This window comes from Manacus vitellinus, unplaced genomic scaffold, assembly GCF_001715985.3.
Source record: "Manacus vitellinus isolate BGI_N305 unplaced genomic scaffold, ASM171598v3 scaffold_20_pilon, whole genome shotgun sequence".
NCBI lineage: Eukaryota > Metazoa > Chordata > Aves > Passeriformes > Pipridae > Manacus > Manacus vitellinus.
Window position 1 is genome coordinate 1,841,373 of NW_021939471.1, and position 25,737 is coordinate 1,867,109.

The 25,737-nt window shown below is 40.1% G+C and overlaps 1 protein-coding gene across 6 annotated transcripts in view; it reads right to left on the reverse strand.

Moving 5' to 3' along the window:
• Positions 1 to 1,104: 1,104 nt before the first annotated feature.
• The window catches only part of KANSL1L (KAT8 regulatory NSL complex subunit 1 like), a 58,927-nt gene continuing 34,294 nt past the window's right edge, over positions 1,105 to 25,737 (reverse strand). For 5 of the 6 annotated variants that reach the window (XM_018071739.2, XM_018071738.2, XM_018071735.2 and 2 more), the window contains 10 exons: positions 17,503 to 17,665; positions 15,015 to 15,125; positions 14,483 to 14,620; positions 12,261 to 12,385; positions 10,927 to 11,051; positions 9,928 to 9,982; positions 4,602 to 4,714; positions 2,962 to 3,100; positions 2,024 to 2,326; positions 1,105 to 1,928 (listed from right to left, as the gene is read on the reverse strand). In XM_018071739.2, coding sequence (XP_017927228.1) covers positions 2,078 to 2,326; positions 2,962 to 3,100; positions 4,602 to 4,714; positions 9,928 to 9,982; positions 10,927 to 11,051; positions 12,261 to 12,385; positions 14,483 to 14,620; positions 15,015 to 15,125; positions 17,503 to 17,665 — 1,218 coding nt within the window. In that variant the 3' untranslated portion in view covers positions 1,105 to 1,928; positions 2,024 to 2,077. Of the gene's footprint in view, positions 2,327 to 2,961; positions 3,101 to 4,601; positions 4,715 to 9,927; positions 9,983 to 10,926; positions 11,052 to 12,260; positions 12,386 to 14,482; positions 14,621 to 15,014; positions 15,126 to 17,502; positions 17,666 to 25,737 lie in introns of all 6 variants that reach the window. The other variant, XM_008928454.3, reaches the window with a different exon arrangement.

Below are 25,737 nucleotides of genomic sequence, written 5' to 3' on the forward strand. Positions count from 1 at the left end.
TTTTTAACACCCTTCCCACCCTCCAATCCAGAAAAACACCCTCCTCTCTCTCCTTCCCTTAACGTACTAGATTGCATTTCCATTTCCTGCAGCACCTTCAGGACATGGAGGGCAGCTGGCTGGCTGGTTTACTTGCTGTGTCCCATTTCTTGAAGTGCAGGAACTCTTCCTACTGCCTCAGGGATCAGACAGCACAGGGAGCCCTGACCTTACAACAAAGCTGGGTGAGAGCTGGTTTGATGAATGATAAAGGTATGGAAGGTATCATTCCTAATGAATGGATAAAGGTATGGAAAAGACCTGCAAAGCATCTGAGACACGTACCTTTCAGAAACCTTTTCCCAGCAGCAGATGCTCATGCAGGGCAAGAGAGAGGGCAAAATCCAGCTTAGTACTGAGGTGCTGAGGGGGCTCTTGGCCCCACAGCACCAGCACAGCCTCAGTACCACAGCAAAGCTACAGTGGGTTTGCAAAGCCATCTGTGGGCCAAGCAGGGCTCTGTGCCAAGAGGAAGCACTGCTGCTGCTACTTCACTTCTAAAAAGCCATCAAATTCAGACTATATACAACATATATAGAAATAACTTTTAATTAAAAAACCAACCTTGCATCAAAGATTATTGTATCAGACACTGAGGCAAGATTCAAGTTTAAGACAAACCAGTGTTAAAAAAGTGTTTAAAAAAATAATCAGAATGTGCAATAAACTACAATGTAGCAATAGGTTGTAGCATTGAAACTTTACTGAACTGTTTGCAGACACCCAGTGTATGTATATTTGCTGTCATTTTGACCAAAAAAAAAATGGACACTAAAACTGGGTCATCTGTCCAGTGCCATTCCAGATATTACACGTGGAAGAAAACTGCATAAAAACACAGACTCCTATTAAACTGTCTTCAACTGTCCTACACAGAAAAACATCCTGTTGATGGATTATACCTACATTCAATGTGTAATCTTTGTTAATACCTCTTGGGATTGCAGATACATTCCAAACTATGCTATTTAGATGCAAGTTTAAACAGCTTGCCTTTGTTTCCTCACTGTGAGTGTGCTGGGAAATGAAAAATTTATCCAGAATCACAGTGGAAAGCTTTGGGGCTTTTTTTTTTATTGGTCTTCTAGACATCAATCATCTTTTCCTTTCCAGCTAGTCACCAAATGTTGGCATACTTATGAGACTCTTACAAGGCACTATACAGAAATTGTAACAAGACTTTAAACATATTAAAGCAAAGTATTATGAGCCTCATTAGCTGCTGAAGGACTAAGAAATAAGATGACCCAAACCACAGTATTCCAAGAGCTGCATCACTGATTTGACTCAACACCTTTCCTCCTCTCTCTCCCTCCCCACACGCCCAAAGCAGAGACCCTACTTTCTGGGTAGCAGATACATTGACTATGGAAAAACAGTGAGCTATTTCTACCTTATTGCTTGAGGACATAGATATGAAACATGCCCCATCACTACTCAGAGCTGAGTACAGATTTTAAGCCAGATGCAAGACTTCCACATGACCTGCTTGGAGCTGCTGGTTCTCACCTACCATCACCTTACACGTGCAGTTAGAGAGACAGGTTTTTGCCCCATGGTCATGCCACAGAGGAAAGTAATCTGAGGCTATTGCTTATCCCCTCTATTTTCAAGTAGTTTTTCTGTGTTCAATTTAAGTTGTTGGCTAAGGTAGGCAGCATCTCCTGCTGCACCAGAGTCCACTAGAACCAGAAGTGCATTTGAAAACAAACAAAACAGAAAAGGATGATTATTGACAAATGTGACAATATGACAACAGACAGTGAATGGTGCCAGCAATTTATGTGTGCCCACTCGCGACACTGGGAATATTAGACTTCCAGCTTGAAATAATTACTTTCTCTTGGGGTTCAGGAAGAAGAAAGTGTTGTCTTTGGGATTTATCCTGCCTGTTACAAAGCAAGAAAGAAAATATATTATATGCAGCTAACACAAAGGTTTTGAATTGTGCTGTCATATGCTGTGTGAATGAGAGAGATTTTACCTTACACTTTTCTCCACCTTAATTGGCTTTCTTAATGAACCACATTATTCCCTGTCACCTTTGTTTACTTGTACTGTTGCTTCCCAGGCAAATGTTTTTGCAGTCTTCTGACTCTTGGGTAGATTGTTTTCTTGGTGGATGGCCATTGTCTGGCAAAGCAGTGGGTGTGCCCAGAGCGCAGGGAGAGTTGCTGGGGAAATCTGCACTTGACATTTCAGCCTCATTTGTTACTTGATCTTGGCATAGTAAAGCTTCTACCTCTTCATCTTTTAGTGGAAAAACTCGAAGTTCCCACAGCCCAGACTGAAAGGAAGCAGAAGCGTAGGAGTGAGGATGGAAAAAAAGGGAAAGAGGGTAAAAAGGGATTTTAGTTGAGTCTGAACTGATTAGCTCTGTGCAGAATGATCTGCTATCAAGTTACAAATGAGTGTCTTTCTTTACAATGTTTGCAGGGCTCTTCAGATAAAGAATACAACACTCCTAGGCACCAGCTGGCAATGTAAGCTGGCTACATAAGGGTTTGAACTATTAACAGAGCTACCATTGAATAGGCATAGTACAGGAAGAGGGAAGCTCTTTTCCACAGTGCCAGACCCATCAGGATACCTGACCCTATAACCATCAGGCCTGTCTGGAACCCTCACCAACATCCCTGAAAAAAGATCCAGCCTGAACCCAGTCCTGCCATATTTGCCTTAAAAACATATGCCCTGTGTAATGAGCAATGAAATTATTACCTGTTGACAGATCTTGGGGTTGATTTAAAAAGCACAGCAATCTTGTTCTAAACAGCAGCACTACGTTCAGTGCACGTACACTGGGGTGACAGCCCAAGTTTCTGATCAGTGAGACAGGGGAGTATGTTCAGGTTCTTTGTTTTATGGTAGGGAGAGTCATCACTGACCTGTCCAGACCTGGAAGCTATTGGAAGCACCCACCTTCGCGTCCTGGCCCTCCCTGCAGAGTGGTGCCATCCCTGAACACACAGAGCTGTGGGCTTCCAAAGTCGGGTCGGGAGCAGGGTCAGCAGCACACTGGTCTTGGCTGTGTCGGCCGTCGGCATTTTTGCTGTAAGATCTAGTGCAGGATAAAGAAACGAGTCTTAAGAACTACTCCCTGTCCTCTCACATTGCCAGGAACAGTTCAGGTTTTCTTTTCAAATTGGTCAGTTTCTCCATACATGCTACCTACTGCTTGTTTAAATCAAAAGAGCAGATGAAAACATATGTGGTTCTTGACAACCCTCTTGTCTGGAGCCAAAGTGGGAGCACTGTGTGGAGGAGCTAAGTGGACAAAACAGGGCTGGGACAGGCACACCCTGTCTGCAGACAGCTGGTGGCTGGTCACTCCTGTGCCTTGCTCCACACGCTCACCAGAACTGTGATTTTGGACAAGAGAAGTCAGTGAGCCGTGGGCTCTTTCCACTTGGGAGAACACAGCATCATGTGCCGGAGCCTGCAGTCTCCAAACTGCACCGTCAGCAGTCTGGGCCAATGCAACTTGAGAGGCAGCAGCAGGTCCTTGGGCTCCCCCTTCTCTCCTCTGCTCTGGACTCAACTCCAAAGCAATCAAGAATTAAACAGGATTAAAAATTTTGACCTTGCCTTTAATACAAATTTGTACTAGATATAAAACAGTGGCACGCATCTGAAATGCCAGGTGAAAGCCTGACCTTGCTCACATCAATGAGCAGTTTTACTTCTGAATTCAAGTAGCACTAAGATTTCGCCAAGAAGTTCATAGTTTCAAAATTAAGGTACATACAGAACTTTTTATTTTTCAATATACTTTCTAAAGTTGGGGTCTTTTTATGTTCAAAATTGCTTAAAATAGAATTCCTTAAGATGGTTTAGCTCTACTTTTCTCCTGCATTAAAGAAAGCTATCTTTGCATATTTATTCCTAGTGTCATGGTTCACTTTCATCCAAGAGTAGACACAAGCCTATGACAAAAAGCAGAAAATGTCAGCATTTACAGGATGCTTCAGATTCTGAAGTGATTTATGGGAATCATCTTCCCAGTGCCAAACTGCAGATACAGCTCTATGATATTCACTCCGATATACGCTACTTTTTGAAAGACTTTTAGTGGTTATATTTAATTCTGTTGAGTTCTGCACCAGATGGCAAACCTGAGAGAATGAACCATTCACACAATGACTTTTTAAAGCGTAAGGTCCCTGGCACACTCCAGGACCCCTTCAATAATGTCTGAACGCAGTGGACTTTCATCTGAGTCAGGTGAGTGAAGAAGGGCTCATGTTACTCTTGTGTGGCTGAAGTCCTAATAACTGGGAGTGGCATCAGCTACCAGAGCTCTGTCTTCAGTGAGGGAGTAAGCTATTTGTTCACTAATACCAGGTCACTGACATGCCGAATTTCTTAAAGTATGCATGTCTCAGCACTGCCTTCCCTTTCCAGCCACAAAGCCAAACATACCTGGCACTATCCCTGATGAGTTAATTAACGAAGAGCGCCCTCGTTTTCAAACTTCTCTGTGACAGCATTTGTGACACTGCTGCACCAACAACCCCGACCAGGTTCAATAGGAAGGCTCTTATCAAAGCCAGTACACCTGCCTGCTGTTCCTCCTGGGCCAGCGGCTCTGCTCCCACAGCGACCATCTCGCGCGCTCTCTTTCTTCATACTTGGTGTGACGCAAGGAAAAAGCTTCGTCGGACAGATCTTCTGCCTGTAACAAGACACAGGGAGAGCTGCTGCACTCATCATAAACATCACTAGAAACAAAGCCAGCCAGTATTATATATAATTCTGCAAAGGTCTGTTCACTGAACAAGAGGACACAACACAATGCATGCTTGCAGTATAAAGGCACACCCAAAACCGTGTTCAGCTCACGAGAGCTCTGGTATATGGGATGCTGTCACTTGCACCTTTATTTCTTTATATGTCTGAGGTTAATCTGAATGGATATAGAAATTATACCCCCCCATGGAACTAACACATTTTTCTCTATGGTGAGAGGCAGAAAATTAAGAGGACATGTATTCATTTGCAAATCAAGGCAGTGTTAAAAGCACATAATAAAGACAAGCAAAAATTCCAGGAGTTTCCAGACACTGTTTCAGGAGGAGGCTGGGAGGCAGCAGGATTCGCCAGGTGCTCTTTAAGCACTGAGAAATAGCTCTGAGATCACCAAGGACTTCGAAAACTCCACAGAGAGAAACTCAGCAAACCTGAGGTGCCGCATTCCTGCTACAAAACCAAGCAGAAAATGGCTTCTGCTTTGAAGAGACTATTTCTTAGCCAATGGTTTGCATGACCCCAGTACAGCTTAAACCAGCCCTAACACAAGTACTTTACCTGCTCGTCGTCAAACAAGAGCCAGGTTTTCAGGTAAAATATGCAGTTATTGCACCAGACCTTCACTGCCACCTTTGTTTCTCTGCTGGCAGCACACCAGGAAGTCTGTTCCTTAGCCAGGGCTGGGCGAGGAGCACTTTGCTGCCCTTCTGCCCTTCCCCCTCACTCCCCTGATGGAAAGGCGAGCTCTTGGCTGGACCCCTTCAGCACAACTCACAGTTATTTCAAAGGGCTCCAAACCATTCAAAGTTCAGCTAAAAAGCTGAGGTTGGCAAGAGCATACGAGTGCTGCAGCCATGGATTTTATGTCAGCCACTCCCAACTCAAAAGCAGAGAAATTCTAGGAAAGAACAATTCCTGTCCATGGGAGCTGTGAAGCTGCATAGCCAGATCAGTCCTGGACAAGAATTATACTAATAAGTGGGGGACCATGGAAAATAAACTGATTTTTTTTCTATAAAGGAAAATCCTCAGTGGTCTTATACAAGTAACACTATTTATCTTCTGATTGAGCCTGACAAAACACAGAACTGAATGGCACAGTCCTCACTGCAGTGCCAGGTAGTGCCATAGTGCCACAGGTGACACTGGCAGCTGCAGTGCTCCCCTCTGGACAGCTCTCAGCCCAGAGGTAGTTCACTGCCATTATGGGTACAACAGCAAAGCATTACAATGAATGAAAAGCATCCAAAAGCCTTCAGTGCAACAAGAATCAGCTTCAGGACCTGCTGGTAAAACTGTGGCTGCCCAGCTCCTCCTCAGCACTCAACAGGAAGCTTCAGACAAACAGGCCTGCTTTGTTTGGCCATCTCATGATGCCTTGCTGAAGGCTCCTCATTGCTTTTATTTATTTATGTTAAACACAAACCACATTGTTAGCTGCTGGTTTCCTTTCATGCAAGTCAACTTAGTGGGTTTCCTCCTCTCTCTGGAATTCACCAGCTCTGTCACTTGGATGGCATCAGAACCAGGCTGCATCTCAGTTCACATTTTGTCTTTCCAAGGTCAATGATGTATAGCGTGAAAGTGAGAATTTTATGAACTACAAAAGTGTTACCCCTCAGGGAAAATTAGGGATTTTTCTGTGTGCTCAGATTTCCTTTGAAGTGGAAACAAAAGATAATTTTGAAAGAAAAACTTAAGACTTGGAAAATAATTTTCTTTGCAAATTGCCAAAACTTTTCATCCTGGGAAGAAACTTCATTTTTAACAAGCTTCCTTTCAAAAATCCAAGTCCATGTTCCTTTTTTAAGTGAAGAGTTTTGAAAAATACAGAAATAAGCCTTACTGTTCCTTTCATAGCTAGTGATAGCAGATTAAACTAATTGTTTGTTTAAAAGAGTTCTACATTATTCCATTGAAGACTACATTTTCTTATTTAAAAATTTTTCTTTATTCTATGGATAAAAGTCTCATGACATCAGAGTAAAAGGTCTCTGCTTGGTTCAGTACAGCCTCTGCCCCTCCCCAGTTTTGTAATGCTTTATGTACTTTACCAACTTTAGGTTAATTTAAAGTTGCTGTAACATGAGAAATTTGGGATATTTTTCCCCACTAAGGTTAGTTTGAAAAAGGAAAAAAAGAAGTGCCAGTCCTCAGTGGACGGATCTGGCAGTGATGCTGAGACAAAAGGCAATGGGGAAGGCCTGTTTGTGAGACATGTCTAATGATTTCACTCAAAGAAAAAGACTTAAAGCAAACTATGGTTTGGATCCCCCCATTGCACTACAAGACACTGTGCATTAATGTTGAATAGCAGCAGGAATATTTCTGAAATATTCTGTTCTCAAAACAACAAAAATCTGTTTCACTCTTTGGCTCCACAGGGAACACTGAGTCATAGGCCACGAAAACACTTACGCAAAACTAACTGCACGCAGAATTATTCCAAAGTATTTGTCGTTACTCAAACAACTACAAAATAAACTTGAATGTTACAACTGTGCCTTTCCAGAATTTTAACCTGGATAAGACAAATTCAAACCAAAATAAAACAGGAAGACTCGTGCCACACCCTCCCATGCATTAAAGCAATAACAGACTGCAAATTCACACATGCAAACCAGGAAACTCAAATGCTCTATTTCCAGAAACTTAAGTATTTTTAGAGCAAGTAATAGAGCAGACATAGATAGTATACTGATTAACTTTTGCATTGCCAATTTTATCCTTGTAAGCCTAAATTTCCAGAAACAAAAATGCACCCAAAGAAGGTAAGCTTTTTATACTCAAATAAAGGCTTTTTATACTCAAATATGGTGAATAGGCTTGGTTCCCAGAAAGTGCTCAGTTTCCATCCTTGGGAGTGTGGCTCCTGTGGAAAATGACAAATTTTTTTGTAACTCATGGAAACTGAGTGCAAGTCTGTTGCATGGATAGGGGTTGTTGCACTGAAAGCCTTTAAATAAAAAAGAGAGAGAAGAGAAAAAGGAAGGAAAAAAAAGTTATCCAGTGGCAGAAATCCCTGACTGCTGCTTGACACAAGGACAACTCCAGAAGTTTTCAATTTAGCTATGCAGAAGATAGCCAGAAAAGAATCTATTATATAATGCCACCACAGGCTACTATGCAGTAAAATAAAGAAAAAGAGTATTTTATATAAAAGCAGAGAGTAGATTTTGCCTTCCCTTTTCCTGCATGAATGACCTACTTCAGCACAAGGAGCAGTTTCAAGCATGTCAGGAGCGTGAGTGCAGAAAATGCAAACAGGTAATGGTGCTGTTTCCCTGTGTCTTTTCACAAGCTTACACGGCAACAAATGTAACTCGGCTCAAAGCTAAAGCAAAGGAAGTGGAAGAATTATGATCAATCACCTTTTCTCAGTACTCTGAAAAACATCCAAACCAATTAGCATGATCCCAAAAGAAAGGGGGAAATCGGCCGAACAATATCTGTAGCATTTTTCTCTTGTCCCTTCTAATTCTACCCAGTAGCACAAACAATACAGATACAGTGGGCCACAGCAGGAGGCAAAGCTGCTTTATTGTTAACTCAAGTTATTTCCTGGCCAGAAGATGAATCATACTAGATCAATGAGTCATGTCAAACACAAATGTACTGGGAGGGCTCCTAAATGAGTGATTGGCCCATGAGCTTCAGAGAGACACCCTGAAGTCCCTTCAGCAAAATACACTTAAAGCACAAGACAAGTCATCTCTGTGGGATATGAAATCTAAACAAGGAACCCACTGACTCCTCCAAGCAAGTCCCTGAAAGCCCTGAAGGCAAACTGGTGTTGAAATTCTTCCATCCCTCATTCCACCAGATACCAGAACAAAGAGAGAGTAATGAACAGTAGATGCTCAAGGGACAGTGTGCCCTTGCTGCCTTATTAGTTATTCTCTGAATGGTTTAATTAAATATCCTTGCAGGAGAGTTCTCCTGTGCATGTAACTTGACCTTCTCAGTACAAAGGAAGATCAGGCATGTTTCCTGCTGGCTGAGGAGGTAGCAGCCCAAAAGTCAGTGGGTGGAGGTGACATAAATCTGGCCACCAGATTTCACAAGAATTTCTCAATTGCATTGGAAAAGGTGGGGACAGAGTAAGCTTTTCTCTTCCTTCCAACCAAAGAGCATGCTGCCAATAAGTGCAACTACACCAGGTAAGGAACTGAGGCCATGATGCTCTCCTAGAGGTTCATTTCCATGGAGCAGGAAGCTACAGACCTACCAAAACTGTCATGAAGCTAAATGCCTTTGTGCAGAGTGTATTTTCTACCCCAGTTGTAGAGATTCTCTGAAATAGGAGTTCAAGAACAGATACTGTGGATGAGAGCACAAAGTTCTACAGTTACAGCTGGTGATAGTGGCAGAGACTGGAGGGAGATTAGAGATGTTTAAAGGACAGCAAAACTGGCAGGTTTCTGGAAAAGGAGCTACAAAAAGATTGGAAGGACAAAAAACCAGCCTAGAGACCAGACCTGCTGGTATGTTCACCCTAAGGTTACAAAATGCCTCAAACCCCTGATTAGGGAAGAAAGAGACCCTCAGCTGCCAAGTCCATGGACATTCCCTGAAGAAAAAGCAGATTCTTATGTCTGGAGGAAGCAACAGTACCCCATGATGTGCAAACTTAGCTCAAAAGGCAGGTGGGAACTACTGAAGGTTATGTTGTTCCTGACAAAGCAGAAAAGTTTCCTCCCAACAAAAGGGTTGCAGGAAAACAAATACTGAGAAGAAAATTGAATAAACTTGTTGGACCTATAGGCAGGATGCCTAATTACTATCTGAAGAGCAACATGCCATGGGAACTGGCCACGGAGGGAGAGGATGAGAGAAAAGAACAGCATTATAGCACAGGTAGCCCCGAGGAGACAGACACTGGATGAGCCAGCATGACAGTGCTCAGGAGCAGGGAAGGCAAAGGCTGGACCCAAGGGACCCTTTGGGCCTGCTGACTGTGCAGCAGCAAGGGACAGGCAAATTTTCACAATCTGATACTTAATACTTTATTTCTGAAACTTGAAACTTACCGGGATTTGCATGAAGTCAGTGATTTCACAAAGTATGTACCAATTATCCCAATTATATATTATATCTAGCTTAAATAAAAACTGGTGGTTTAATTAAAATACAGCCTACCTCTTCTTCATCTGTATGTGATTTTTCTAAAGGTTGAAGTTCAACAACTCTCCAGCTAGAAATGAGACAAGGAAAATCAAATTAATTTACCTAAATACTGTTTCATTATTTCAGCAGTAGAGATGACTCTTTTGTTTCTAAAGTATATTGTTAGTTAATCCTTTTTCATCACTGCTTGTGCTTCAGAATTTCCTTCAAATAAAATAATTTCACAAATTTAAGGTGCTGATAAAAAATGCCTGAAATTTAAATTTTCCTTTCACAACTCAGTATCTAACATTTCCTTTTCCCAACACAGTCTTTAAGCTACCCAACAGAGTCTTAATGATATTTTTAGCTTTAAAGGCAATATAAAAGCAATTACATATTAGAGATTTAAAATACAGAACAAGTGCATTTAGCCAATTTCAGGGAATTTGCTAGTAAGCCACTGAATTATAGCATTGGAGATCAATTACCTCATGTTCTTTTTCTGAAACAAACAAACAAAATGTCTCTAGAATGAGGGATTATAGGCTTACACTGTATGGAAAAAAATAAGTTTATTCTACTGTATCAGAATGTCTGAATTTAAAAAATATATGCTAAATCCATTTTGTTTAATTCACTGGAAACAGCAAACTATTTTCTTAGGAACACACAAAAAAGACAGCAACCTCCAAATAACCATTCAGAGTCGGTCAGCTTTATGGCACATTTAAGGCCATGAGTATCACTATAATTCAGATGATATAAACCCACTTCTGTTTTTAGCCAGTCTGTGCATCTGCCACCTCCCTGTGTATATCAGACTATTTTCCATGTGCTATCAGCTGTCCAGTCTTCCCACCACTTCAGCCACACAAACTGAAGTGCACAGATAAAAAAGCCTCAAGCACATGAAGAGACCATCCTTGAATTATAACATTTTCTAACTCCATGCTCCATGTTAATTATATTTTTGTCAAAATTCTCACGTTTGTTTTGCTATCTTTGCAATTAAAGAGGTCGTGAGCAAACCTTGGGGTAAGGATTTCTTTGTACTGTAGTTTCTCCAACTTGGATGGTGCCACCAGCGACATGGGAATAACAATGTTGTCTATGTCATAGGAGCTCTCACTTCTCAACCGCCTCCTGGAGTTATGCTGAATAATACAATCAATACAAGAGGGGATGAGTCAGCTCAAATCACAGGAAGTACACATTAGCTGAGAAACATCAGAACTTCACAAGGAGAAAGTCTGTAACTTCAACACATTTTTTAGCGGCTTAATGACTTGCAACATCTCCCTCCCTTCAATGGAATCTCAATAAATCTTAAAACTGTCTCATTTCTGAGGTTTACTTCTTGCTAGTGTAACTTTTACTGAAATCAACATGAGTTTCTCTTCCTTGATTTCAGGTACAGTTAATTCTGAGTACTTAGGAGAACTGTGAAGTTAATGACACCTTCTTCATGGTGTGCAGTCTACAAAGATGATCTTCTGTCATCTACTAACCTGTAACCCAAGTGGTTCTTCAGTGTGATATAATTAAGAACTCCAAGAGAGAGAGAAAATTTAGTTTTAAATCATGATACATTCCATATTACAAGTTCTCCATTTTTAACTGAGCTTTAATGGAAACAGACTATCCTAAAATGCCCATTTAGGTGTTCTTTGATGATGGTTGGCTCAAGGGAAAAAAAGGAGGAGTATGACTTGTCAAAACTACGTAGGGGACACACATTTAAACTCCACTCTGCATTAAAACATGACAACTTACAGAGCACCAGTATACCACTAAGTTTAGCAAAACCATGGAATTGAAATCTGAATATTATTGTGAAATTCGCCATGAATTCGGATAAAACAGACTGTTTCTGCAGAGATTTCACTGAACCAGAGCTCTGCTGTTCCTCATCAAAGTTATATACCAGAGGCTTTGCCTACAGTTCTGTACAAAGTGTTTTAACTGGTGAAACTGAGAATTAATAAATTTTGTGACTGTATTTGCACCATGAGGCCATTTTATGTAGCTGCACCAAGAAAAAAGGGTCATAAGAGCCCATGTGTAAAACTGGGAACATAAATCACAGTGTATTTAATGAAATTTGGGGAAAAAAAAAGGCACAATGCCAATAAACCAAACTTACACTCCAGTATGATCTGCAGAACTCTTTCACAAGTAAGTATCTGTTTTAGAAACACCACATACTCAATCTGGAATCCATTAGTTGATGGATTTACTGTAAAAATGCTCAGTGCTGTAATTTAACACTAAATTAGCTGTGAAAGGTGTGTGGCTTTGGATTATCAATTTGCACAATTCCCTTTTGAGATTTCAGTTGAGGCAGTGGTGCATTTTTGGTTTACCTGTGAAGAAGAGCTGTGAGTGGGCCGAGACATCGTGCTGACACTGGTCGCAGCAGCAAAACTGCTGTGGGGTTCTGGCTCTCCATGTTGAAAGGAGAACGTCTCAAACCGAGTGTTACTTTCGCCTGTCACAAAAACAGCAATAAAAACATACATACTGGCTGTTGTCCATCAGAGTGCAGAATTTCTCCATACAGTAATTGTAAAGTCATTTCTAGAACCCCACAGTGAACCACTCACAATTTACTGGATACTAAAAAAAGCCATCTAAATAAACACTTGCTGCTTATCCTGTCATTGTTGTTACTACAAAACTCATCCCTCTCCTTCTACAAAGGATTTCTCCTCATGAAACCACCTTCACATGGGCAAATCCTGATTATTTTTTCAGGATCTGCCATACACATACACACAGTAAATGCAATCAGACAGAGGAATGCTTTCCCCTGTTCCCTAGCAGCACTTCCCTATCTGGGGTGCATCTCACCAGTTCTCTGAGCCCTTACTGACAGTTTCTTCCTTAATAAATGATAAAACTGGCAGCAAGGGTAATGAACAAAATTAGCTTAGATTTCCAAACCAATAGTGGTTTCTTTTAGTTGTGATCCACTGCTCCAGACAAACTGTAATTATTGTTTACTCCCATTCAGTCCCACTGTAAGCAGCATTTAGGGGGATTCAGAGTCTAACCACCTGTTCTGCCTTCCTTCTGCCTTAATTTCCATTAAGAAAGGAGAACTCAAATTTAATACCAACTAATAAAAAGAATCAGTGTATTCCAACGTGGAAAAAGAGGTGAGACTGATTCTAAAGACTGTATTTCACAGGCTGGGTCAAGGACATGAACTCTCATCTCCCAGGCAGCTCTGCAACTCCCTGGCACACAGCTTTTATTTTTTGCCTTGTTCATTAGGCTGATCTTCCCCATGGATAATTTCTCCTATACAGAGTCCAAATTAGGAATAAATATGTAGTACTACACCCATAGCACTAATAAGCTACAATTTGTGCTGCTATTCGAGAATACATCACAGAACAGTTTTCTGGCATTGGGAAACTATGATCCTTGTAATAACAGATAGTTTTTTTTGTTCCATTACCTAAAAAAACTAAATGCTATTGGCAGAAGACTAACTGTAACTTCAAAAGGTTTATAGGAAGCAGTCTGCCCTCTTACTAGAGCTCCCAAGTACCTCCAATTGTTGATCTGAGTAACTCTCCTGTAATTTTCTCATGAACTGGGTGGGTTTGGTTTGGGGTTTTGTATTGTGGGTTTGGGTGGGGTTTTTTTAATCATAGATCGTAATTTTTTATTAAATCATCTCTGCAGTAATTCCCATATTTCCACCTCATACTGTAAGACTACATTAGCAGTTTTAGCTGGATATGCATCAGAAGTTTATTTTTTTGCAATGTTAGCTGATCATTTAGACCTTTTAATTCTTTTTAGTTTAATAGTTTCTTCTCTTGCTCAGTGATTTATTGTCTTCAAATGTCTTGTGAGCGAATTTGCCAAAAGTTTTCCAAAAGTCACGTAAATGAATCAGTAACAAGATCTGTTACACTTCACATTCTAACAGCCTAGAGAGGGTAAGATGCCATTTATCCTTCAATGGTACACTGAATTTTTTATCCCTAATTTATCACATTATTCTACAGAACTTTGAGGGCACTTCCTATTAATTTACCAAGTGCTGAAGTAAAGATTCAATGGCTTAAAATATAATGATAACAGGAGTGAAAACAGAATAAGCAGTGGCTAGCCACAAGTCCTCTTAACAGTCTGGAAGGAATCCAGAACCAGAAATGACAGTACACAACAAATGAAACAGTGGACCAAACACGCCAGGAATAGTAAATGTTTTGTTGGGCACATGATTTGACAGACAACTTTGCAATTCAGTCTGTTTCACTGACTACTATAAAAAAACCCCTTTCATATTAAGAATAACCCAGTATTAGAAAAACACAGTTGGACTGCTAAGCAGTTTCCTTTAAGAGTGCTCCAAAAATAAAATACAGAAGCTTGTCCTGTTGTAATATATACTCAAGAAGAAAGAGGATTACTATACTTTAAAATAGCAAATTATTTTCATGGTGTCCCAAGTTTCGTAAGAGTATCCTTTTTGGAGACAAAATTAATTCTCAAAGCCCAGTGATTACAAATGCATTTATACAGTACATATTTTAAAAGAGTTAGTGTCTTCTTGCACTTCTCTTACCTACTGCTGTCTCACTTAGGTGTCTTTTCTTTCTTCCTTCTGACAGCTGATCGGATGTTCTTGACACCAACTGAGATTTGGAAACAGATAAACAGCCACTGTTCCATTGTTTGACAGAAACATGATGCTGATTATAGTCTACAACGAAAAAAGCACATATCAAATCAAAAACTTATTTTCCATTGACGCAATTTACAGGAAATCTCAACTGGTAAACTGTTTATAATGGGAAAAAAAACAACACCAAAACTTATGATAGGAATCCCAATAGTAAACAGCACTTCAGTCAGGCACCTGGCCCAAACTCCCCCACTTGCTATTAGTGCCCTCCTACAGCTCTGGTGGGATCATCTCAGTGCAACAAAGGAGAGCTTGACACTGTGGTCTGGGAAGAGATTCCTCTTCCACCTAAAGCCTTAATCGGTTACCTTCTTTGATAACCTGCTTTGTGCTAAATTTATAAACTGAAGAAATTACTGACAAATGATCAGAAAATGGTCTTGCCAATACTAAAATATGTTGCTTTACATACCACTGTCAGAGGACACTTTAAACTCCCCTCCCAAAGATGAGGTATCAACAGGTTCTCCTTTGATGTCATCCTTCCTTAATAATGTTTCAAAGTATACGTGAAGAGGAATATCTAAAAAATCAAAAATCCAAATGGAAGAGGGTCAGTATTAGAAATATGGCAACCTCTGAGCCAATGTATTATCCATCATCACTAAGGTCTAGGAATTGATTCACCCAACACAGTGCAATATAATCCCTGAGCAGTGCTGAGTGACACACGCTCTGGAAGGTACTGAGTGAGAATAAGCCTGGGCTCTTCCCCTCTTGATGAACTCCTGCACAAGACCCAGCACAGCAGAGAGCACACAGGGTGCTTTTCCTGGAATCTGCAGAGGCTTCAGTTCAGCCTTTTGGGTACAAGTCATTAGTCATTAATGCTTTTGGAAATTGTTACTGCCGGGAGCCTAGAGGTAATTTCAAGGTACATTCCTTCTCTCTCTCCCTGAAAAGGTTACAGCAGGGCAAGGCAATTCATTTCCTGATGGGAGCTCTAACCCAGAATTAGCCTGCAAAACATCTCAAGTGGTAAGGAATTTACCCCCTGTTGTAAGGCAGGAAGGCTTAAGAAAAATAAGTCTCTCTGAAAAGCCTTTCTGGGAAAAAAGAAATTACAAGAACGAAGAGAAATTAAATAGGAAAAAAAAAGTCAGTGTAAGAAGCCAGCTTGACAGCTAGTATATTCAGAATGAGAAGAGGACCAAGGGCAGCATCCAAGGGTGGGCCTTAAATTACTTATATTTACACACAATCTCAGCCTCATGTGCCTTCAAGGTGAGCCAGGACAGAAACTTCCAAAAAATTTTGCTAAAAAGAACAATTTATTTCAATTTGATATGGATCTATCTAGGTATTCTGTCATAACACCTCAAGGATCTTGCCGTGTTTCCTATTCTACTTCCAAGTAAAACATAAAGAAGGTCTTCAAAGGTGTATTAGTCACAAAATTTAAGTAAAGAATTAACCAAAACATTTCTCCTGCTTTGGTTTGGGTTTTTTTTGGTTTGGTCTTTTTTCACCTGAGGAACAACCTGTATGTTTCAGAGATTTTTTATTTTGTGCTCCTCTATCTTAATCAAAAGGGCAGGAGTGCTTGTCTCAGTTTATCCACAGGCTAGGTGCAGAAATACCAGAAGCCCAAACTTCTTAAACACAAACTACAATTCTCCAGTTATCAAGGTGCAAGTTTAAACAGGTGCTTTTGTGTTTAAGGGACACTGCAACTACTGATGTATTTTTGGACAAGATCCTTGGTCATTTGGAAACTGTGAAGGCAAGACTTAGACCTATGGGCAGCTCTGCTTCCAGAAGTGAGTCAGTCCCTCTACCCTATTTGCTAGGTTGTCTGCAAATTATGATTCACCTTTGAAAGCAAAATACAAGAAAAGACAACGTGAGAGAACTACATCTGAATCTCGAATCCCTCTCTGCACACTAAAAAATCAAACTCCCAGAGTTCCAAAACAAAACAAAGGCCAATAATACATCTTTAGCACAAAGAGAAAATTAAAACAAACCCCTTTTCCTTTACTCTGCTGGCGCTTTTGGGTTTTTTTAATATATAAAGATGTGGGCACAGCACAAGCAGTATTTTAAGAGAAGTTATTTCTCTGGAAGGGGATAACCAAGAAAGCTGCAAAGAAAACATGAAACTGAATCAGGCTACAACTTGGAAAATTTCTACCATGCATTTATTCACAGTAATTCTTTCACATGAAAGAAAATGACAAACAGACTAGTGGTCTTTATGAGGAGGCAGAGACAGCAAAGTACACAAAGCACTGAGTAAAGTATGAATCTGGAAACAGGATTTTCTTAAAACAAAAAAAATCACACAAAAACTCAATAGGATGAATCACTTGTGCTGATAGCAGCATTTATTATTCCATTTTGAAGTCCCAACTGCTGTTGGGTTGCACCTGCACTAACTTCACAGCTGAGCCACAGACATCACATGCATTATTGTCCAAAAAGACTAAAGAATCAGATGACAGAAATCATAAACTTTGAAGATCACCAAAAATGCTGATTATCACAAAAACAATTAGAAAACCTAAAAAAAGCTTTTTAAAACTAGTACAAAGGGCCTGAACAGAAAGTTGCTTATGAAAACAACACAACTAAGATATGGTAGTGTGTTGGTAGCAGTACCATCTCTAAAGGACTAACACTGACTCAATTAGACACACCATGACACACCCAAACCCACCTTTTTCCTGGTCAGTCTTTCTAGGTTGTAAGAGCATTGCTGGTATAGGAAACCTAGGTGGTGTGCTTTTCAAAAGTTAGGATGAAGTTCAGATTTGTAGTCTAAACTCACGTATTTTGACAGTGTGAGGTTTTCTATTAAGAAAACTAAGTTCTAAAAATCACTCAAAAGACAAGTTAGTCCTTAACCTCTACAGTTGTCACAAGCACAACCACCCTGTTGTAGTCATGGCATTACTTACCAGAAGGGAATGATAAGACTGGATGGAAGGAAGAGTCCAGCTCTTGCACGTAATCTAGGATTTTAGATTCTGTGCTGTACTCATTGCTGGTCAAAGTGGAGGCCGGCACCACATATGGCAACTGAGTTTTACATGGAAAGGAGGCATCTCTACATGGCAGAGTCTGCAAGAATACATAGAAACAAAGTTTAACTTCTCCTTTACTCATGTACTTCAAATTAGACCAGAAGAGGAAAAAACCCCAACAAACTAACAACTCAGGGAGTGATATCCTTTAACATGTGAATGGCAGAAGTATTCCTACAAACTTCAGACAGTCTAAGTGTGACTTACCTCCACTTATCGTGGACCATGGTGTACAATACAAAGAATACAAAAACCCCCTTCAATTAGGGGCAGGAAACAGCTGTCAAAGCTTTCAGAGAAAACGTAACTGTTTCTAATCCTTATTTTGATCTATCCTATGACAAATCCATACCCTTTAAAATTTAATTCCAGCACAACAGGCAAGATAGAGAGCACAAACAAACCTAACACGAGACTAAATAGAAGGGTCTCCTTTGTTTATCCCGTCACATTTTTACTATCAATATCTCTAGACAGTTCGAGCTCATCCATTTTAATGTAAACAACTATATTTAACATTTTAAGCACACCATGTACTTACACAAAACGAGGGCAAAGTCTTCACCTTGTTACAATTTAAACATCAGGTAAGCAACATAAACAAAAGAAGACACACAGCAATAAATACGGAGAGGGACGCACTGAGGATTGATTAATAGGTAGTAAGGGGAATTACTAGGAAGAGGAGAACTGCAAAGAAAGATTAATTTAGCTGCTTATTTGTGAGGCTTGGTCAAGTATGGAAGGTAAAATGATGGGTGGCACAGAACTGGTAGGTGTGAGATAACAGGACTGAGACAGAAGGTGAAAATGGGCAGGAGTAAGCATCAGAGTGCAGGCCATATACTGAGCTCTGAAAGACAGAAGGAAAGAACTGAATTTGATGCTACAAGAAAGCAGCAAACAGTCAAGTCTGTGCTTCAGCACATGCTACAGAAGTCCTGCAGGGAAATAATACTTCTGATGGTACTTTAAGTCTTATTGGATAGCAGTGGTAGTAATCCCCCAAATACTGACATTTTAAGGGTTTCTATAGGTCTTTGATACTTTGCCAAATGTTGCAGATCCTACAAACAGCAAGGGAGAGAAGTGGGTACTTCAAGGGTCTCAGCCTATCACTGTGCAAATAGTCACACTTATCATCTCCTGGAAAAGAGTTCCAGTGTAAAATACTGTAAGAATGAATACAACATTTTCTTATGACTTTTTATAAAAGGAGATATCTAGCAGCTGCATCAAAGGCAAGAACATCAATGAACATGACTTATATTTTCAGTACTGCTGCTTTCCAAATCCAAGAAATCTCTTCAGCTGCTTTCTCCTGCCTGAAATATTCCAGGCTGTTTTCTAGCAGTGCCACTCATGTGTTAGTGATGCAGTGATTATATTCACCACATAAAATCCCCCTCCTCTTACTGAAATCAGTCCTTCTGTCAGATGGCATCAGTGTTCACAACCCACACTATCTTAGAAAATATTCCACTAAAAAGTTCTCGTTTCCATCTCTTCCCTTCTTCTCAACAACTTCCCTACACTGCTACTGTATCTCAGAAACTATTAAAATCAAGCAAGGATGTTGTAATGCTGTGATGGTGGTGAGGTTCTCGTATTTAACTTTTTCCCCCCCACAAGGGAACATTAACAGACCTAAATCCACTTTGATCTCCATACACAGGTCTATACACAAGTACTTTCAACTTAACTTGGAAAGAATTCTTTTCTAGCCCAGGACTCCTTCAAATCAACGTTGTGTTATTTTGTGTTATTCTCCTGTGACGAACATATGGGACTCTTCATCTGTTAAACTTTAAACATCCATGAAGTGCTAGCAGAACTGGGACCTGTGTTTGGAAACACTAGAGGGATAAATGCTGAAGTGAGTTTAATGTTTCCCATTATACGGACCATTAAACTCAAGCTTAAAGAGCTTTTAAGTAGTTGCTCTACCTCCATGCACTAAGGGCTTGCTTTTCAAAAATGCACAAAAGCATATTTCCTCTTCATATTTGGTTTTTAGAAATGAAGTAGCTTCCTGAAACTCCACTATTTAAGCTGCAACTGCACCACTTCTGCTTGTCCTTTTTTTACAGAAATGAATCCACATTGCAGTAAATAAATCTCTCATTCTTTAAAAAGAAATCCCCGAATACTAATTAGTAAAATTACCTAGAAAATATATAGATAAGACCATCACATTCTGGCATCCAGTTCTATAGTCCTGACTCACTTTTTCTTGCTTTAGTTCACTCTAGCCACAAACACATTTAGATTATAGCTTAAAACTCAGCCTGCTCAAAAACATGGTCAAACAACCTCCACAGTCACAATCTATTTTGAAACTGTATCAAAATCCATCTGCCAATTTTGGTAAATGCAAAATTCTTTTCTTCAACTTACCTGTGGTGGGAATTATAAAACCTCATCCGTGAATTTGTGCATTAGTGCCTCAAATGCTCTGGCATCAATATCTAAGTAATGAAATCTTTCATTAAGCTAGTTTGTAATATAAAGAAAATAAGGACTTCTATAGAAGCAAGAGCAATTTTATTTAAATGTCTGTGAGGCTATTAGAAAAAAAAGCTAAAAAACCTGGTAGTGTCTGTGTTCCTAGCTACCAGATCTAGTTTAAGTTTCTGATGGAGTAGTTTTCCACTGGAAAAAGCTGAATTAGTGATGTTTGTCAGGAATGTCAACTTAATCAACTCTTGAGGAAAAAATTTCAGAAGCCCTTTGCTCTGGAATTAAAGTGTGTCATTCAAAGAAAGTGCTTCAACCTTACTGAAACAAAACTGAAGATCTGTTTATTGGAAAGCTAAACTCTCCCTGCTTCCAATTCCGAGCAGAACACAGTCTACAACCCAGCTGCCTTTACAGCAGTAAATTATCAATTCTTTAACACGACAAAAAAATCCACCCCACCCCAACTGAAAACAAGCCCATAAATATATCCATTCATCAACAGCAATGACAAGGGATTTCAGGAAGACCATGGCACACAGCTTTTACAAGACAGGCCCCTGTAGCAAGCCTGACCACAATGTCAGCTCTTCAGAAAGCAAGATTACTAAACTCTTATCAATTTTCCTGCTGCTCTACTATACCTTGTACATCTCCTGGAGCATTTTTCTTCACTACAGAAATACAAAATCTCATGCTTCCTGAGCTCAAGCAGATATGAATTATAATATTACATTAAATTCATTCTATTAAGGAAAACACATTGTATTTAAGAGGAAATCAGGAGTGTGCAAGCTTTAAATATTCAACTAAAATAGCATTCTGGTTTAAACTTCATAAGGAACAGTGTCAATCAACAGAATCTAATTTTCTAGAATATTATGAATTCTAAACTTGGATTTTTTTCCCTCATAGTGCCATTTTACTGAGTTACAGAAAATACAGTAAGCAAATAATTTTGATATTCAAAACAATTCTCGCACTTCTTTGTGATAAAGTGATGCACTAGGCAAAGCACAACTGGCTCATGCCTCTGTTATAGAAGGGTCAGAAAGCTGAACACTACTGGCCACCCAAACTTCTGCAGAGAAAAAAGTGTGAGTCTATGAAGTGTGCCATAATTGAAAAGAAATATATTTTGTGCTCCCTTACAAAAATTCTGAAGTGAATACTCATTTTCTGGTTTCAGCTACGGATCACTAAAACTCCTACCATTTCTGGAGACATGCCTAAATGTAACAGTACACAGACACAGTTCAATTATGCTACTGTGTATGAATCCAGTAAGTTAATTAAGTTTGCACAAATACACCCTGCTGAATACCTGTCATGTCTGCTCCTGATTATTTTTATTAAGCCCAGAAAGGCAAGGAAAATGCATTTGTTCTACCTACAAACACACCCTCAGAACTTTTCAGCAACATCAAAGAAGAGCTATCCCCCTCAATATCAAAATCTGTTCTTTAAATGGGTAACCAACTAAACTGCAGAGATTTAATTATGGGATTCAAGAGAACCACTGTGTGTATGGGTCATGACTCTTTAAATATCAAACACACCAAGTTTTAATCCTATTACCTCTCTGCTTCAGTGCTTCAGCATCTCCCTTAAAGGCCAGTCCACTGCTCCATTGCCTTTGTCTTCTGCACTCAACAACCTGCTCTGAGCAGAGCTATGACCCTCTGGCAGAGCATAAGAGTTCCATGAAACCTCTTTTAATCACAAGATAAACGTGCAGGACTTCACTGCAGAGTGCTTTGGGGCAACACACAACACATGGGCAGTGAAAGGTTAATCTGAAAGCCTCAAAGACCTTCTCTCTTATCAACATGTAATGGGAGAGAAGGTGGGCAAAGCATCTAAGACATCCTTGCATGGGAAGGTGCACAACAGATGGTGCTGACACATGCACACCGTACAACAGACTCTCCCTTTCAGGTGAAGTTTCTACAGATGTCAGATGGACAGACCTTTCCCGTGCAGGTTAGGTACAGGGAAGCAAGCTGCCTTGAGATGTAAATGAATTCATCTACCTCTGGTCCCTCTGAAGCTGTCAATAAGGATAAAGTGGCAGATCCTACGGCAGAAACCAGTTTTTCCAGGTGGAGAACAGAGACTTCCATAAAACACTAATGACAACTTACTCAGCATCCAGCTTGTCTCAAATTCAGATTTTTGGACAGTGTCCTAAAAGCACTTATAGCTTCTACCATTCTCAGAGACCACCCACCTCTCCTAAATATACATGGAGTTTAGCTTCTTTAATCCTGCTACAAGCCAATGGGAGACTTTCACCTGCTTTGTAGGAAGTGCACGCTGTCCTCTACATCCCGAAACAAAGACCTTTAGTTCAACTAGCAAATCAATTGAAAAAATCAAGGCTAATGCTTAATCTTTGATCAGTTTAACTAAAAGAAGGAAAGACATGTTAATCCATAGGGATATCTTTTCAAAAATGCCACACAGAAATTAAGAGTTGATGTGATCAGTAAAACATTACAGAACTGTCATAATAAGCTAGAGGTGTAGGACTGTGGAAAGCACACAGGTTTTTCATTCTGAAAAAAAAGAATTCACAGACTGACTGGTCTGCCACAAACCTCACAAAGGATGGATCTAGTTCCACTGCCAGTATTACAAAACTAGAGGTGCCCTTCCTGCCCACTACACTAAAGTCTTGTCACACATTCAGAATACCTGAATGCACAGAAGAACTTCTTTTCCCACTCAGGTTTCAGTGACTTTTAACCTATTTTATAGCTTCCAGTGTTAAAGCAGCTTCCACTGTTAAAGTAAGATAAAGGCTCTGCATGCTGGATAGATACAAATTATAATAGTATGTGTGTATATATATACATACACACATACTCTTCCCTAAAAACTGAAAATTAATAATGGGAAAAGACCCATATGTATTTATCAAGTGGCATCTACAGAAAGCCTCATTGGCCCCAAGCATGCACTGGGAATGCTGCTGGACACAAAAATCATAGAACCAACATAAGAATTAGATTAAAATAAGAAACGCATACCCTAGAATTTCAATACTTTTCTCCTGTCTGTTTTGGAGCCTTCTGAAGAAGCAATGACTTTTTTTCTTTCCAAATCACTAAACAAAAGCAGATATTCTTCTGCTCTCACTTAACTCCCATTTGAGACTGTGGAGAAAAAAATGTGGGAATATGCAACTGCAAGAGTTGGCAACATTATATCACCTGTTTTCTTGTGGTATCCAAAACATACGTTTTTGCATCTCAATTCCCAACTTTCAGGGTGCTGGCATCTTTGCAAATTTGAATTCTGTTTTTCTCCATGTGCCTCAGCCCACACAATCAAGTCTTCCTCCAGCAGGTGGAGATACAAATACAATGAGAATTTTCAGATTAAAAAAACCCACTGTGCTCTACAACCCTGCAAAGAAATGGACAGACCCAAAGTTGACAGTATTCAGATCTCATTGCTCTGTTGCCTCTTAAATTCACTTAGAGCTGTATAAGGTTTTCATGGATTTTTTTGTTGTGCATGTGGATTATTCTGGGTGGCTTGTGCACTGACTCACAACTGAGAAATGGCCTAAGCTCTTACCAAGCTATTTAGATAGGGAAGAAAGATAGAAAAACAGATCATCTGTGGTACTTAAGTAAATCTGAATTAGGGGACAAGCAGATTTGGCCCCGAGGGATGTTTCAAGTTCCTGAGGATATCAGATGGTGACAGATAAACCAAACACCCTGCATCCTGTTTTAATTTATTTGCAGTCTATCTTGTCAGTCTGGAAGGTCGTCTAGAGTTTCATAGCATTCTATATTTTCTTTCAGATACCACCCTGTGTAAGCAGAGCAGGTGTAGCCCTCTTCAGAAAAGAAATACAGCTAAGTAGAGGACAATATAGGGCATCTCTCAACAGGCACTAGGAGGCTAATAGGTCACTACATACTCATTGTAAATGTATGTGGCATGGCAGTAGATAAGACAAAAAATGTGGCTGTCTTCCCAGTGACCTTATGAACTGACAGATGGGATAGCAGTTCACAGTTTCATACTCTGCTTTTCCTATCATGGATATTGGGGGGTGAAGGGAGAGAATGAGTTTCTCAAATGAATCTGAAGAGATGTGAGGGACAACACACTGAAAGCCATTCAGATGCACAGAGAGTACAACCAGATATCACAAAAAAACCCCCAGACCCAAGTTCCTCAAAGCTATCCCAACATTTTTTAATCTCCCACACATGGGAAGTCTGCATTTTTGCTGTGATTCTCTGGTCAGAATTCTTTAGTCACTGTCTTTCTCAAATTACTCTGCACAGCAGCACTGCCCCTCAGCACTGCCAGGCGCTGCTTGCTGGTGGTTTTTGAACCAGGCACCATGAAGAAGCTGGAGCTGCAAATTTCAGAAGATTCAGTTTTCTCCTCTGACTTTGGCAATCTGGTCTCTGTTAACTCCACATCTGCTGCAGGGAGGTGGCAGCAAGCCTTCCATAGCTCCAGTTTGCTTTCAGGCCATTGACCTTAAAGAAATGGGGTTGCCTACCAATTGTGGGTTACATAAATATGTAAAACTTGAGGAAATACAGGAGAGGCACTTGCTAGAGATGACACACTAAAGTTATGTTAAAAATCAAACTATTTTCCATGCTGCTAAGAAGTAAATCCTTTTTTCCATGAAAGACCAGAGGAAATTTGCTAGATTACTACTAGGAATATAAATGCATTTTTAGAGAAAACCAGGTATCAATCCCAGAAGCCATTCCCCATTTTACCCTTGGACATCTGCCTAATCCAGCAGCCAGCCTGGGCTGATAGCCAGTGCTCTTCCATTACAGGCTGAGCAATCTCAACAACAGCTAGGAAACCAAGTGTAGCAAGTGCAGGACTAACAAAGTGACAGGCCCTGTTAGCTAAGATTTATTGAATGAAACAATACACTGTTGATGGCTCGTAATTCAGAGCCCCGATACCCATTTAGATTTGATTGTCAGAATGTGCTGGAAACGTCCAGTCTAATTTTATCACTTACTTCCCCAGTGGAATCTCTGATCCTCTGTTTTTAACCAAAACTGTGTAAGAGGCTTTGTTCACTGCTTTACCTTAATTCTGAAAACTTGAAATGAGTTTGGCACTGGCATGAAGACTGAAGCTAACAGTTTGATTGCTGCCACCATGTCTTATTTTCTCTAGGAATTGGAGCACATCTATCTATAGCCTGTGGTGGAGTTCTCCACATTGCCCCCTGGTTAACTTCCCCACGGAAAGGACATCGAAAAGCAGAGTCTAAATACAGGGTTTTGAGCTGAGAGATGCAGTAAGCACAAAGAGCATTCCCTACAGGGGTGTTTTACCACATTGTCTTTGGGACATCTCTGCACTTTTGGTACAGAGACACTGGAGTTGGGTTGGTATATGGTCAGAGATGTCAAGAGCATGGAGCAGACACACAGTTGCTTCCAATATTTGAAGTCTTAAATAGTAACCTGAAAATGCACTGTTTGCTTGCATTCTACAATCAAAGGTAAATTGCAAATACATCTTTTTAATCTATAAGTCAGGGTAAACTACTGAGCATGCAGAGCAGCTCAGCTCTATGGCTTGGTTGGAGGTAAAAATGTAAACTCTGCCTTGAACTCCCAATGCTGGGCTGCAGAAATGAAG